The sequence below is a fragment of the Rhinopithecus bieti genome, unplaced genomic scaffold (genome assembly GCF_001698545.2).
Source record: "Rhinopithecus bieti isolate Rb0 unplaced genomic scaffold, ASM169854v2 scaffold_70550, whole genome shotgun sequence".
NCBI lineage: Eukaryota > Metazoa > Chordata > Mammalia > Primates > Cercopithecidae > Rhinopithecus > Rhinopithecus bieti.
The window spans coordinates 255,221-267,131 of NW_016826791.1; the positions used below are offsets into that span (position 1 = coordinate 255,221).

General features: G+C 56.1%; 1 protein-coding gene across 1 annotated transcript in view; it reads right to left on the reverse strand.

The window, feature by feature from the left end:
* Positions 1-11,630, reverse strand: part of LMTK3 (lemur tyrosine kinase 3) — a 28,567-nt gene extending 16,937 nt beyond the window's left edge. The window contains 8 exon segments of the mRNA XM_017863626.1: positions 355-503; positions 831-918; positions 6,783-6,901; positions 7,368-7,444; positions 7,955-8,105; positions 8,392-8,525; positions 9,433-9,545; positions 11,474-11,630. Coding sequence (XP_017719115.1) covers positions 355-503; positions 831-918; positions 6,783-6,901; positions 7,368-7,444; positions 7,955-8,105; positions 8,392-8,525; positions 9,433-9,545; positions 11,474-11,514 — 872 coding nt within the window. The 5' untranslated portion in view covers positions 11,515-11,630.
* Positions 11,631-11,911: the final 281 nt, after the last annotated feature.

Sequence of the window (11,911 nt, forward strand, 5' to 3'; positions counted from 1 at the left end):
CCCCCGCCCCACCCCGCCCCCCCCCCCGTCACGGGCCCCTGCCACCCCCCCCCCCACCCCTCACCGAGCTCCTTCAGTTCCTCTCCTGATCCTCCTCCTCCCCTTACCCCTCCCCCTTCCCTGGTTCCTCCTCCTCCTCTCTTGGCCCCTCCCCTCATCACCTGACCCTGCCTCCCCCTCACTTGGTTCCTCCCATTCCCCTCCTGGCCCCTCCTCCTCCAGACCCTCCTCGGTTCGTCCCCATTTTGTGTCAGCCAGTCATGGGTACGCCCCTCCTTTAGCCCCTCCCCTGCAGCCTCCCCTCCTTCTCCCTTTCCCTTAGTAGCTCCTCCCGCGGTTCCCCGGCCCGCCCACCTGTGCACGTAGTTGTGGGAATGCAAGTGCGCCAGCCCGCGGGCGATCTCCAGGCCCATCCTCTGCAGCGTCCGCAGGTCTCGAGGGGGTAGCTCAGGGGACAGGCCCTCGGGGGGCCGCTGGGCTCGGAGGTAACGCTTCAGGTCCCCCTGGGAGGGAGGCAAAGAAGGTCAGCAGCACCAGTCGCTCAGGCCTCCAGCCAGTCTGCCCGGAGGATGGAATGGCCTCTGCTGTCACTGGGTAGCCCCTCTGAGCCTCAGTTTCGCCTGCTGCTTGCAGCAGGTGATAACACAGCCTATCTTGCCTGCTTGTTCAGGGCAGCCCCCAGGACAGTCAGCACTCATGAAATGTTAGCTCATGCCACACATCATCTACGATGATGATGATGATGACGACGAAGCCCAGGGGCACCAGGCTTGGCCCTGGCCCCGTCCAGCTCTCCCCTCTGCCCTTCCCCAACCCCCCAAGACCCTCACCAGTTGACAGAACTCCATAATCAGCAGAAACGGCAGCGTCTCCACACACAGACCCAGGCACTGGAGGACATTGGGGTGCTGCAGGCTCCTGTGGAGTGAGGAGGCGGCTGGGTTGGGAAGGCAGCCCCTTCCTCTTCATCCAGCCCCAACCTCCCAGCAGAGCCAAACTGCTGCCTCCACCCTTTTTTGTTGTTGTTGTTTTGAGATGGTGTCTCACTCTGTTGCCCAGGCTGGTATCCTGCCTCAGCCTCCTGAGCAGCCAGGATTACAGGCATGCGCCACCACGCCAGGCTCATTTTTGTATTTTTAGTAAAGACGGGGTTTCACCATGTTGGCCAGGCTGGTCTTGAACTCCTGACCTCAAGCGATCCACCCTCAGCCTCCCAAAGTGCTGGGATTACAGGTGTGAGCCACTGAGCCCGGCCCACTCTACCTTTTTGATCTGTTTCCTCATCTCAGAGTCTCTCTCCTTGACCTCACCCCAGTCCTTCCCCAGGTCCCCATCTCTGGATGGCCCTCACTGACCTGCTCCTGGGGCCAGATCCCCAGGGACCCCTTTACCTCTTCTTCCTCCTCACACCTCACCTCCACCTTCATTCCTGCCCTCGACTCTTCTCAGTCTTCTCCTCCTCATCCCCACAGCCTCCTCCTGGCCTCCCTGGCTCCAGTCTCTGCTCTTCCCTTTGCCCCTGACCTGCTTTTCACCGCACACAACCCTCTGTCGCTCCCCAGCACCCCAGGATAGAGCACCAGCTTTTTGATTCCTCCTGCCCCTCAGGCTGGCCCAGGAGTCAGCTTTATCCTATGTGGGTTTTCCCAAACCTGCAGGCCCTTGCTTAGGCCTGGGTCTTTGTACCTACAGCTTTCTCTCTCTCTCTTTTCTTTTCTTTTTTTTTTTTCTTTCTTATCTTTCTTTCTTCTTTCTTTCTTTTCTGAGACAGAGTTTTGTTCTTGTCACTCAGGCTGGAGTGCAATGGAGTGATCTCAGTTCACTGCAACCTCCACCTCCCGGGTTCAAGCGATTCTCCTGCCTCAGCCTCCTGAGTAGCTGGGATTATAGGTGCACGCCACCAAGCCCGGCTAATTTTTGTATTTTTAGTAGAGACGGGGTTTCACCATGTTGGCCAGGCTGGTCTTGAACTCTTGACCTCAAGTGATCTGCCCACCTCATCCTCCCAAAGTGCTGGGATTACAGGCATGAGCCACCTATGGTTCTCTCTCTGCAGAACGCCCTCCTCTGATCAGAGTTCTCTTGGCACCCCCCGGCCTCTGCCTCAACATCATCTCCCCTGGAAGCTTCGCTGCCCCCCAGTGCCAGGTTGGATACCCCCCTTTACCCTCACGCTGTGGGAAAGAGTCAGACTCGGGGGGTTTGAACCCTGACTCCCACTTTCCTAGGTGTGTCATCTAGGCAAGTCACTTCACTGCTCACTGCCTCGGTTTCCCTCATCTGTAAAAGGGGGACAGAGACAGCAACTTCCTCCGAGGAATTTCATGAGATCTGAGAAAAGCTGGTATGTGCTGAGATCCTAGCAATTACTGCTGTTTTAATGGCAACATATTATTTGATTTTATTTTCACCCTGCATTTTTTTTTTTTTTTTTTTTTTTTTTTTTTTTTTTTTTGAGACAGAGTCTTGCTGTTTCACCCAGTCTGGAGTATAGCGGTGCAATCTCGGCTCACTGCAACCTCTGCCTCCCAGGTTCAAGTGATTCTCCTGCCTCAGCCTCCCGAGTAGTTGGGATTATAGGTGCACGCCACCACACTCAGCTAATTTTTGTATTTTTAGTAGATACGGGGTTTCACCATGTTGGCCAGGCTGGTCTTGAACTCCTGACCTCAAGTGATCTGCCTACCTCGGCCTCCCAAAGTGCTGGGATTACAGGCGTGAGCCACCGTGTCCAGCCTTCACCCTGCATTCTAACTGTATTTCCAGGGATACTCACTCTCCACAAGCTTCTTTCTGTCCTACATTCTTTGCACCTGCTGTTCCCTCTGTCTGGATTGCACTTCCCATGGTGCTTTGCATGGCCAACTCCTCCATATCAACCCCGCCTCCCTGATGGTCCTGTCCAAAGTGGGCCCTGTCTCTGTCACATATTGCCTCAATTCCTCATGGTACTTGTCATTCTCTGACAGTTTCTCTCGCTCTTTTTTTTTTTTTTTTTTTTTTGAGACAGAGTCTTGCTCTGTCACCTAGACTGGAGTACAGTGGCACAATCTTGGCTCACTGCAGCCTCCGTCTCCTGGGCTCAAGCAGTTCTCCTGCCTCATCCTCCTGAGTAGCTGGGATTACAGTCATGTGCCACTATACCTGGCTAATTTTTGTGTTTTTATTAGAAATGGGATTTCATCATGTTGACCAGGCTGGCTTTGAACTCCTGACCTCAGGCAATCTGCCTGCCTCAGCCTCCCAAAGTGCTGGGATTACAGGTGTGAGCCACCGCACCGGCTGACAGTTTCTCTTTTTAAAATGGATTTATGGCTTGGCACGGTGGCTCTCACCTGAAATCTTGGCACTCTGGGAGGCCGAGGCAGGAGGATGGTTTGAAGCTAGAAATTTGAGACCAGCTGGGGCAACATAGTGAAAATCCATCTCTACAATTAAAAAAAAGAGAGAGATCGGGCGCAGTGGCTCACACCTGTAATCCCTGCACTTTGGGGGACTGAGGCGTGTGGATCACTTGAGGTCGGGAGTTCGAGACCAGCCTCACCAACATGGAGAAACCCCGTCTCTACTAGAAACACAAAGTTAGCCAGGTGTGGTGCTGCATGCCTGTAATCCCAGCTACTTGGGAGGCTGAGGCAAGATAATTGCTTGCACCCAGGAGGCGGAGGTTGCAGTGAGCTGAGGTCGTGCCATTGCACTCCAGCCTGGGCAACAAGAGTGAAATTCTGTCTCAAAAACAAAACAGAACAAAACAAAACAAAAATACCTGTAATCTCAACATTTTGGGAGGCCAAGGTGGGTGGATCATCTGAGGTAGGAGTTCGAGACCAGCCTGGCCAACATGGTGAAACCCCGTCTCTACTAAAAACACAAAAAATTAGCCAGATGTGGTGGTGCATGCCTGTAATCCTAGCTACTCGGGAGGCTGAGGCAGGAGAATCGCTTGAACCCGGGAGGCAGAGGTTGCAGTGAGCTGAGATTGCACCACTGAATTCCAGCCTGGGCAACAAAGCAAGACTTCATCTGGAAGAAAAAAAAAAAAAGACAAATAAATAAATAAATAAATAAAAATAAAAGTTAGCCAGGCCTGGTGGCTATGCAGGAGGCTGAGGCAGGAGGATCACTTGAGCCCAGGAGCTCAAGGCTAAAGTGAGCCTTGAGGGGGAAAAAAAAAGTCTCTTTATTTATCTGTTGTGTGCCTTTTCCACTAGGGGGTGAGCTTTCCTAGGATGAGAATTTGGTGTGTCTTCCTGCCTGTGTCCCCGGTGCCTGGGTTAGTAGATGCTGAATAAACACATGCGGAGAGAAGAACTGGCTTGGAAGTCTGCAGGAGGAAGAGAACATTTCAGGCTTGCAGCCCAGGGTCTGGCCAGGAGTAGGTGCACAGTAACTTACTAGTTATTTTCCTACTGGGTGCCTGGCTGGAGGCAGAGCCACTTGTGTGCTGTGGGGCTGCTGCCCGGTACCCAGCCGTCTACTGCCTGTGGGTAACCACGGCTCTGCTGTTTATTCTGTGTGTCCTTCTCAGGAGAACAGGGTCTCTTGCTCCTGCTTGGCGGAAGAATTGTGCAACAGTGTTGTTGTTGTTGTTTTCTCACTCTGTCTCCCAGGCTAGAATGTGGTGGTGGGATCTCAGCTCACTGCAACCTCCGCCTCCTGGGTTCAAATGATTCTCCTGCCTCAGCCTCCGGAGTCGCTGGGATTACAGGTGCCCGCCCACCACACCTGGCTAATGTTTGCATTTTTAGTAGAGACAGAGTTTCACCATGTTGGCCAGGCTGGTCTCGAACTCCTGACCTCATGATCTGCCTGCCTCAGCCTCCCAAAGTGCTGGGATTACAGGCGTGAGCCACTGTGCCTGGCCAATTTTTTTGTATTTTTGTAGAGATGGGGGGTTTCACCCAGCCTGGTCTCCAACTCCTGAGCTCAGGCAATCTGCCCACCTCAGCCTCCCAAAATGCTAGGATTACAGGCGTGAGCCACTGTGCCCGGCCCGACAAAGTGTTCACAAGGCTCCTGCCATGTGTGAGGCTTAAACAGTGGCTGGAGTTCCCAGCACTTGGGGCAGCTGTTGTAGGAGGAAGCCAGGATTCACTGTACACCCACAAATCTGGCCAAGGCCAGCCGCTCTGCTGTCAAATCCTCCCAGCAACCTGCTAGGCAGGATGATGATCCCCATTTGATCCAGGTGGAAACAGAGGCTCAGAGAGGTGAAGTGACTTGCCTAGGGTCACACAGCTGGTAATGATGGGAACGTTGGGATTTCATCTCGGGTCTGTGGCTCGCTCAGCACAGATAGCACTTGTCTTGTCTCACAGACAGTGAGAGCCAACAGCACTTGTGCTGGGGTAACGAGACGGACCCTGCGCTGCTGCTAGTAGAGACCTGCGCTGTCCAACAGAGCTTTGCGAAGGTGGGAATGTTCTGGACCAGCCCTGCCTACCAGGGGAACCACTGGCTACAGGTGGCTATCGAGCACTTGAGATATGATGAGGGTAGCTGAGGAAATGTGTTTTTAATTTGATTGCATTTTAATTAGCTTACATTTTATTTATTTATTTATATAATAGAGACGGGGCCTTGCTCTGTCGCCCAGGTGGGAGTGCAGTGGTACAGCCATAGCTCACTGCATCCTCCAATTTCTGGCCTCAAGTGATCCTCCCACCTTGGCCTCCCAAAGTGCTGGGACTACAGGCGTATACCACCTTGCCCATCTTAGCTTAAATGTAATAGGCATATGTGGCCAGTGGTTGCTGGCACAGGTTTAGGGAGAGACAGGCAATAAGCAAGTAAGCAGATGGTATAGTGACAACCTGGGGTACGGGTTATGAAGAAAACACACACCATGACGAGGTGGAGCATCCCAGGCCCCTCTTTGGAAGGAGGGGAGGAGTAAGGGAAGGTGTCTCTGAGCTGAGGCCTGAGGAAGGGAAGGGCCCCATCCACACCTGGGGGTGAGCAAGGAGTGACATTCTAGAGAAAGGATATAGCAAGGGGCAATGCGCTGGGGCAGGGAAGAGGCTTCTGTGGGGAGGGTCAGTGAGGAGGCCAGGGTGGCTGGGGTGAGGGGGACAATGGAAGGAAGGGGACTGTGTCAGACTCTGCAGGGCCTGTGGGCTGTCAGGAGGAGCAGATGTGTCCTGTAGGCACTTGGGAGCCATGGAAGGTTTTGGAGCAAGGGAGTGCCAAAACCCAATGTGTTTCTCAGGGTAAAGCCCGCCTTTACAACTGTTCTGATAAGGGGTCTCTGCAAACACACCCTTTCCAAAACAGGGAACTCACTACCTCACAAGGAATGTATCTGGCAAGTGTGTACCTAGACACCATCCTAGAAGCACTGAGAGTGGAGTAGAGACCAAGCAGGGCAGGGATGGAGCTCCACAGTGACCTGCTCAGGAACCTAGTCTGTGGCCTGGGGAAGGGAAGTACCAGCCGGTACCCAACATTGAACATGGAAATCTCACATCCTCTCAGCTGCCCACTTCATGAGGACACTAGGGCTTCTTGGACTGACTTTCCACATGAAGATCCAGAGGTTCAGAGGGGAGAGGAACAGGCCTCTAGCTCAGCTTCTGTGCCCCCGCCTCCTCCACCATCCTGCCTCTCATTTCCCACCCTTAGCTCGGTCCAGAGGAAGAACCTGAGGTTCAGGGAGGGAAGTTCTCCTGCCAGAGCTGCACAGCCGGGAAGAGGTAGATTCCAGGTTCCACCCCATACAGTGCTCCTTCCACTCCTGAATGTCACCTCAACGAGGCACACACCCACTGAAAAACCCCCAGTACCTGTACGGCTGTGCTTCCGAGATGAACTTGCGTTGCTCCAGGGGCCCTGCGCTGGCTCGGAGCTCCTTCACCACCACCTGGGCAGGGGTGTAGTCGGAGAAAATCTCTCCCAGGATCACCTGGTCAAGGGGAACCCAGGAGTCAGCCAGTGCCATTTCCCCAGCCCCATCCCTGGGACCAGCTCCACTCCACCACACAGCTCCCAACCCCTGGCTCCTTCCCAGCTTCTCGCTCCACATCCCACCACCCTTGAACCACACCAGACATGGGGTGAGACACTCACGGGCCCAGAATCCGATGGACGCGGGGACGGATGGAAGGATGGACAGACGGACGGACGCGTGGAGAGCCGGGTGGCGCGGCGGAGTGGTCAATGGAGTGAGGAGGGAGGCGCTGACTGACAGATGTCGGGGATGGGGCGGGTGGGAGCCGGTGAGAGGTGGACGGAGGGGGAATGGGAGGCTGAGGGGGCACGGGGAGGAGGCGAGGGATAGATGAGAAGTGGTGAGAGCAGGGGTGTGGACACAGAACAGGAGGACAGCTCGGGATCCATGGAGCCCTGCCTCCCCTCCCCAGCCCACTCACCTTCCCAAACCAGCCACTCCCAATCTCTTGCAGGTAGCTGAGGTGCTGGCGGCTAAGGCCCAGGGGGGTGGTCATGTCTGGGGAAGGCAAGAGGGGAAAGCCCCTGAGCCTCTCCCCACTCCCGAGTGCCACCAACACACCCCAAGTCAGTGGGGACTGGGGTCAGAGCAGACATCACTCTCTTTTCATTGGCTGCCACCCACATTCCATGTCAGAATCTCAGCTTCCTCATTGGCTGCTCACAAGACTCCAGCATCCAATCAGTCCTTCCCTTTGGCATCCCAAGCTCCTATGATGTGATTTCAGCCTCCCATTGGTTGCCTCTGAGACTGTGCTCTATGCTAATCTCACCACTGCTTGCCCCACAAGAATCCCCAAATCTGGTTTTGGATTAAGCAATGGCTTCCACCAAGATGATCTTTGTCTGCCTTCCCATAGGCTGCTTCCAAGATTCCGGGGCTCCCACCTATGCCTTTCCCGTTGGCTGCCCCTGGTCTCAACCGCCCCAGCCCCTAAAGGAAGACACTCAACATCTTCTGGCCTTTCCCGGGACACCATGGGATTCCGGTCATGGCGTGGGGCAGTACCTGAGTGTGAAGGCTGCGGGGCAGGCATTGGCAAGGAGACCTCAGCCAGTGGGAGAATGTAGACATCAGGCAGCGACTGTGAGGAGGAGGTCTCCTCCGCAGGGGGAGTGTACTCCCCGGAGCAGTCCTCCCCTTCAGGGTTCTCAAACTCCTGGGGCCGAGAGAGGCGAGGAGGAGTGGGAGAACGCAGGGCTGAGAGACACGCCATCGTCTTTCTCTTACGTTTGTCTCCCCTTCATTTTTGTAACTGTCTCCCAGTCCCAGCCCAATTTCCATCCCCCCGTTTCTCCATCCCAAGGCTCCAGATCTTGCCATAGCTTCAAACTAGAAGGTGCTCTCGGATTTACTGCCCCCCTCTCCCCACCAACCACCTGTGTTGGGGGTAAAGGCCTTGCTGGAATCTTCCTCCCCAGGTTGAATCCCCTCATGCACCTCACCTTGAAGCCGACATCGCCCCGTTTGCAGCACAGACAGGTGAGGAGGAGGAAGATGAAGGCCAGCAGGCCAGAGCAGGAAATGAGGACCACAGCGTAGGGAGGAGCCAGAGGAGCCCGGCCCAGGGCGAATCCATCTGCAGGCACAGGGCTGGGCTGGGGTCCCAGCTTCAAGTCCCTGGCTACTGGAATCATGCCCCCTCCCGTCCCGGCACCTCTTGGACTACAACTCCCATGATGCTCTGCGACCAGGGTCCCTTGGCAGAGGTGCAGAGTGGCCCAAGGCATTATGGGAGTTGTAGTTTGGGGCCTTCCCAAGTGATTGGATTGGGGGTGGGGTCTCTTCTCTGGTCCCAAACTGGGACCCCCCCACCTCACCCCACCCCATCCCCTCACCCCAGGCTTGGATGAATTCCAGTGAGGGCTGAAGGAAAGAGGAGTAATAGTGAAGCCTGGAGCTAGCAGAATTTAAAATACGCTCCCATGGACAGCCTCATTACCCCTCATTGGGGAGGAGGACGAGCTCTCAGCTGCAGGCTGGGACAGGATTCTTGCCCCATGCTGAAACCCCCCAGTTTGTGGGGTTGAGATCTGTCTCTTTTAGGGACGCTTGGCGCACACCGTTGTCCTCTATCCCCAGCCCAAGACCCAAAGAAGGGAACTCCGCAAGCCCTGGGTCTCTCCAGAAGCCAAAGACAGCCTCCCGTGTTGTGTCCCCCTTAGAAATAGTATTCCTGTCCTCTGCCCCCAATTCTACCAGAGGCCCTATCCTTCCCCGGCTTCCTGCACACACCAGCACAAACACATGCGTGCACGCATACACACATGTTGCCAAAACGGAGCCCCCTCCCCACCCAGCCCCCAGCCTCCCTCCCACAGGCCCTGCTGACAGAGGCACCGTCCCCGTCGCTCCGGGCCCGGCTGGGCTGCGGGAAGACGCGCACCAGGTGACGGGGCAGGACCTGCAGACAGACCCCTGGGAAGACAGCGAGGCCGCCGCGCGGGTGGGGGCCGCCGGACAGACGGATGGCCCGACAGACTCACCGGGGTGGGCCGGGGACGCCAGGCAGCCGGAGGCGGAGACGGCCGCAAGGAGGATGAGGGCGCCGGGGGCAGGCATCTTGTCGAGGATGGCAGGGAGGTGGAGGTGGTGGCGGCTGGGGAGGAGGGGGGGGCGGGCCCTCAGCCCCCAGCCATGGGGACCCGCGCGACCCTGGCCTCCTCCCGGCCCAGGAGAGGGGCAGGAGACGCAGGACAGGGGGAGGGAGGGGCTGCTTGCTGGCTCAGGTACCCCCCTCCCCCTCTTTGAAGGGACGGACGGATGAAGGGATGGAGAGGCAGACAGAGGAGAGGAGCTGGGGAGCCGGGGTTGCTGGGGTGGGGGGGGAGAGGGTAGGATGGGGGGGACGAGAAAGAGGGCCCCGCCCCCGAGGGCAGCCAGGATTGGGGGAGCAGAGAGCCTGTCACAGGAAGGGTGGGAGGAGGGAGGATGGAGCGTCGTCATGGCAACTGGCTCCCCCGTAGCATTGGCTGCCAGGAGGGAGGGGAGGAAATGGGAGGGGGAGGGACAGACAGGGACCGGCACACGCTTGCGGTGGGAGGGGAGGGGGGAGGGGGGCAGGGCCCACGGGTGCCTGGCTCGGACACCGCTGTGACATGCCACCAGCATGGACACATGTGCTACACGCTAAGATGCAGATGTCAGGCACGCGCAGCCCACACACAGCTGACACACGTCGCAGGGACCCTCATAGACAAGCGCATCACATACAAAGGTGGACAGCCATCAGCAGACGGGGACACGTACACGTCACACACAAAGACGCAGGGACCGCACTGGAAACGCACAGGCAGGCCGGCTTCCAGCACAGATGCACCCGGCCACGCAGGAACGTCAAAGCATCACAAAGACCCACACATGCCCCAGACAAAGTAAAGCCCCAAATCCACAGACGCACACGGCACAAAGATCCCCACGGACACCACTGTGACATGCTGACACTCATAGTCACAGCCACGCAGACAGTCCCTAGACAAATGAGCAACAAAGAATACCCACAGACACAAGTATCATATACATGCATGTCACACGGACATGCACAGACAGCAATTGCACGGACACACGCAGACACACACATCATATGAACTAACATAGACATGGACCCAGCAGCTACACAGAGACAGGCACATCACATACGTGAGTACACGGAAACGTAACACATGCATATATATGGACATGTAACATGCATCATTCACACGGACACACACTTCACACACGGATACACACAGACACATGCATACAGGCACACACAACTCATACATACAGGGCTACATAAATCACATGCAAAAATGCACATAAATACACCACACACTGATACACACAGACACATATAACATGCACATATACACAGTCACACACTATACATAAACACAGACATAGGCACACAGATCAAATACAAAAACACACAGAGATGCATATATCACATACCTAAACAGACTTGGACACACACATCACAAATACACACACCTTTCACACAAGGTTACAAAGACACAGAACCCCACCACAGTCACACATCACATGCAGAAACACGCACGGACACACATAACACATACAAAGATTCACACACCCACAACACAGACACAGACACGCGCACAGACACACGGATCGCAAATACCCACGTTTCCCGTGAGGTTTCGCAGACATTACACAACCACAGCACTTGCCTCATACAAAAGATACATGATCATAGTTTATTTAATGTATTTATTCTTATGAGTATTTAGTCTGTGCCAGGTATCGTCCGCAGCGTTTTACACGTACAGAATTACCTTGCAATCCTCATAACCGCCCTCTGAGACAGGTATTTTTAAATCATGCCCATTGTACAGATGAGGCAACTGAGGCACAGCGCGGGGTAGTCACCTGCCCCAAGGCACACAAGCCGGGAAGTGGCAAAGCTGGGACTGGAACCCGGTCCATCGGGGACACCGACACATCAGACAAGGACACACATACATCACGTGCCAGGCCGCCGCCGTCTCGGGGTCACATCCCACCCTCCAGCGCCCCGAGCTGCAGACACACCCGGAAGCGCGGACTCCCACCCTGGGCGCGGACCTCTCCATCGTCCGTGAGCACCTGCGAGGCGTTCCCCTGGGTGAGGCTGGGCCGGAGCTGCGCACCCAAGACGCAGCCTCAGCAACACTCGGCGCAGGCGACCCAGCCCCCCACCCCAACCCCCCAGCAGGGACCCAGGGCTTTCCACCAAAACGCGCAGCCGTGGCGCACACCGGCCGGGCAGTGCACACTCCCCGCAGAGCGCAGCCCTCCTCATCTGGGGGCTCAGGGGAAGGGGGAAGGGGCTGCCTTCGGGGTGTCTCATTGGAGAAACTGAGGCAGGTTCATCGCGGGAGGGAGGGGGCGCACGGAAGGGCTGCAGGGTGGAGGGGATGCAATCGGGGGGCGGGGAGTGAGAAAAGACGCAATTTGCTGCCCCGGTGGCTGAAGGGCACAGAACCTGGC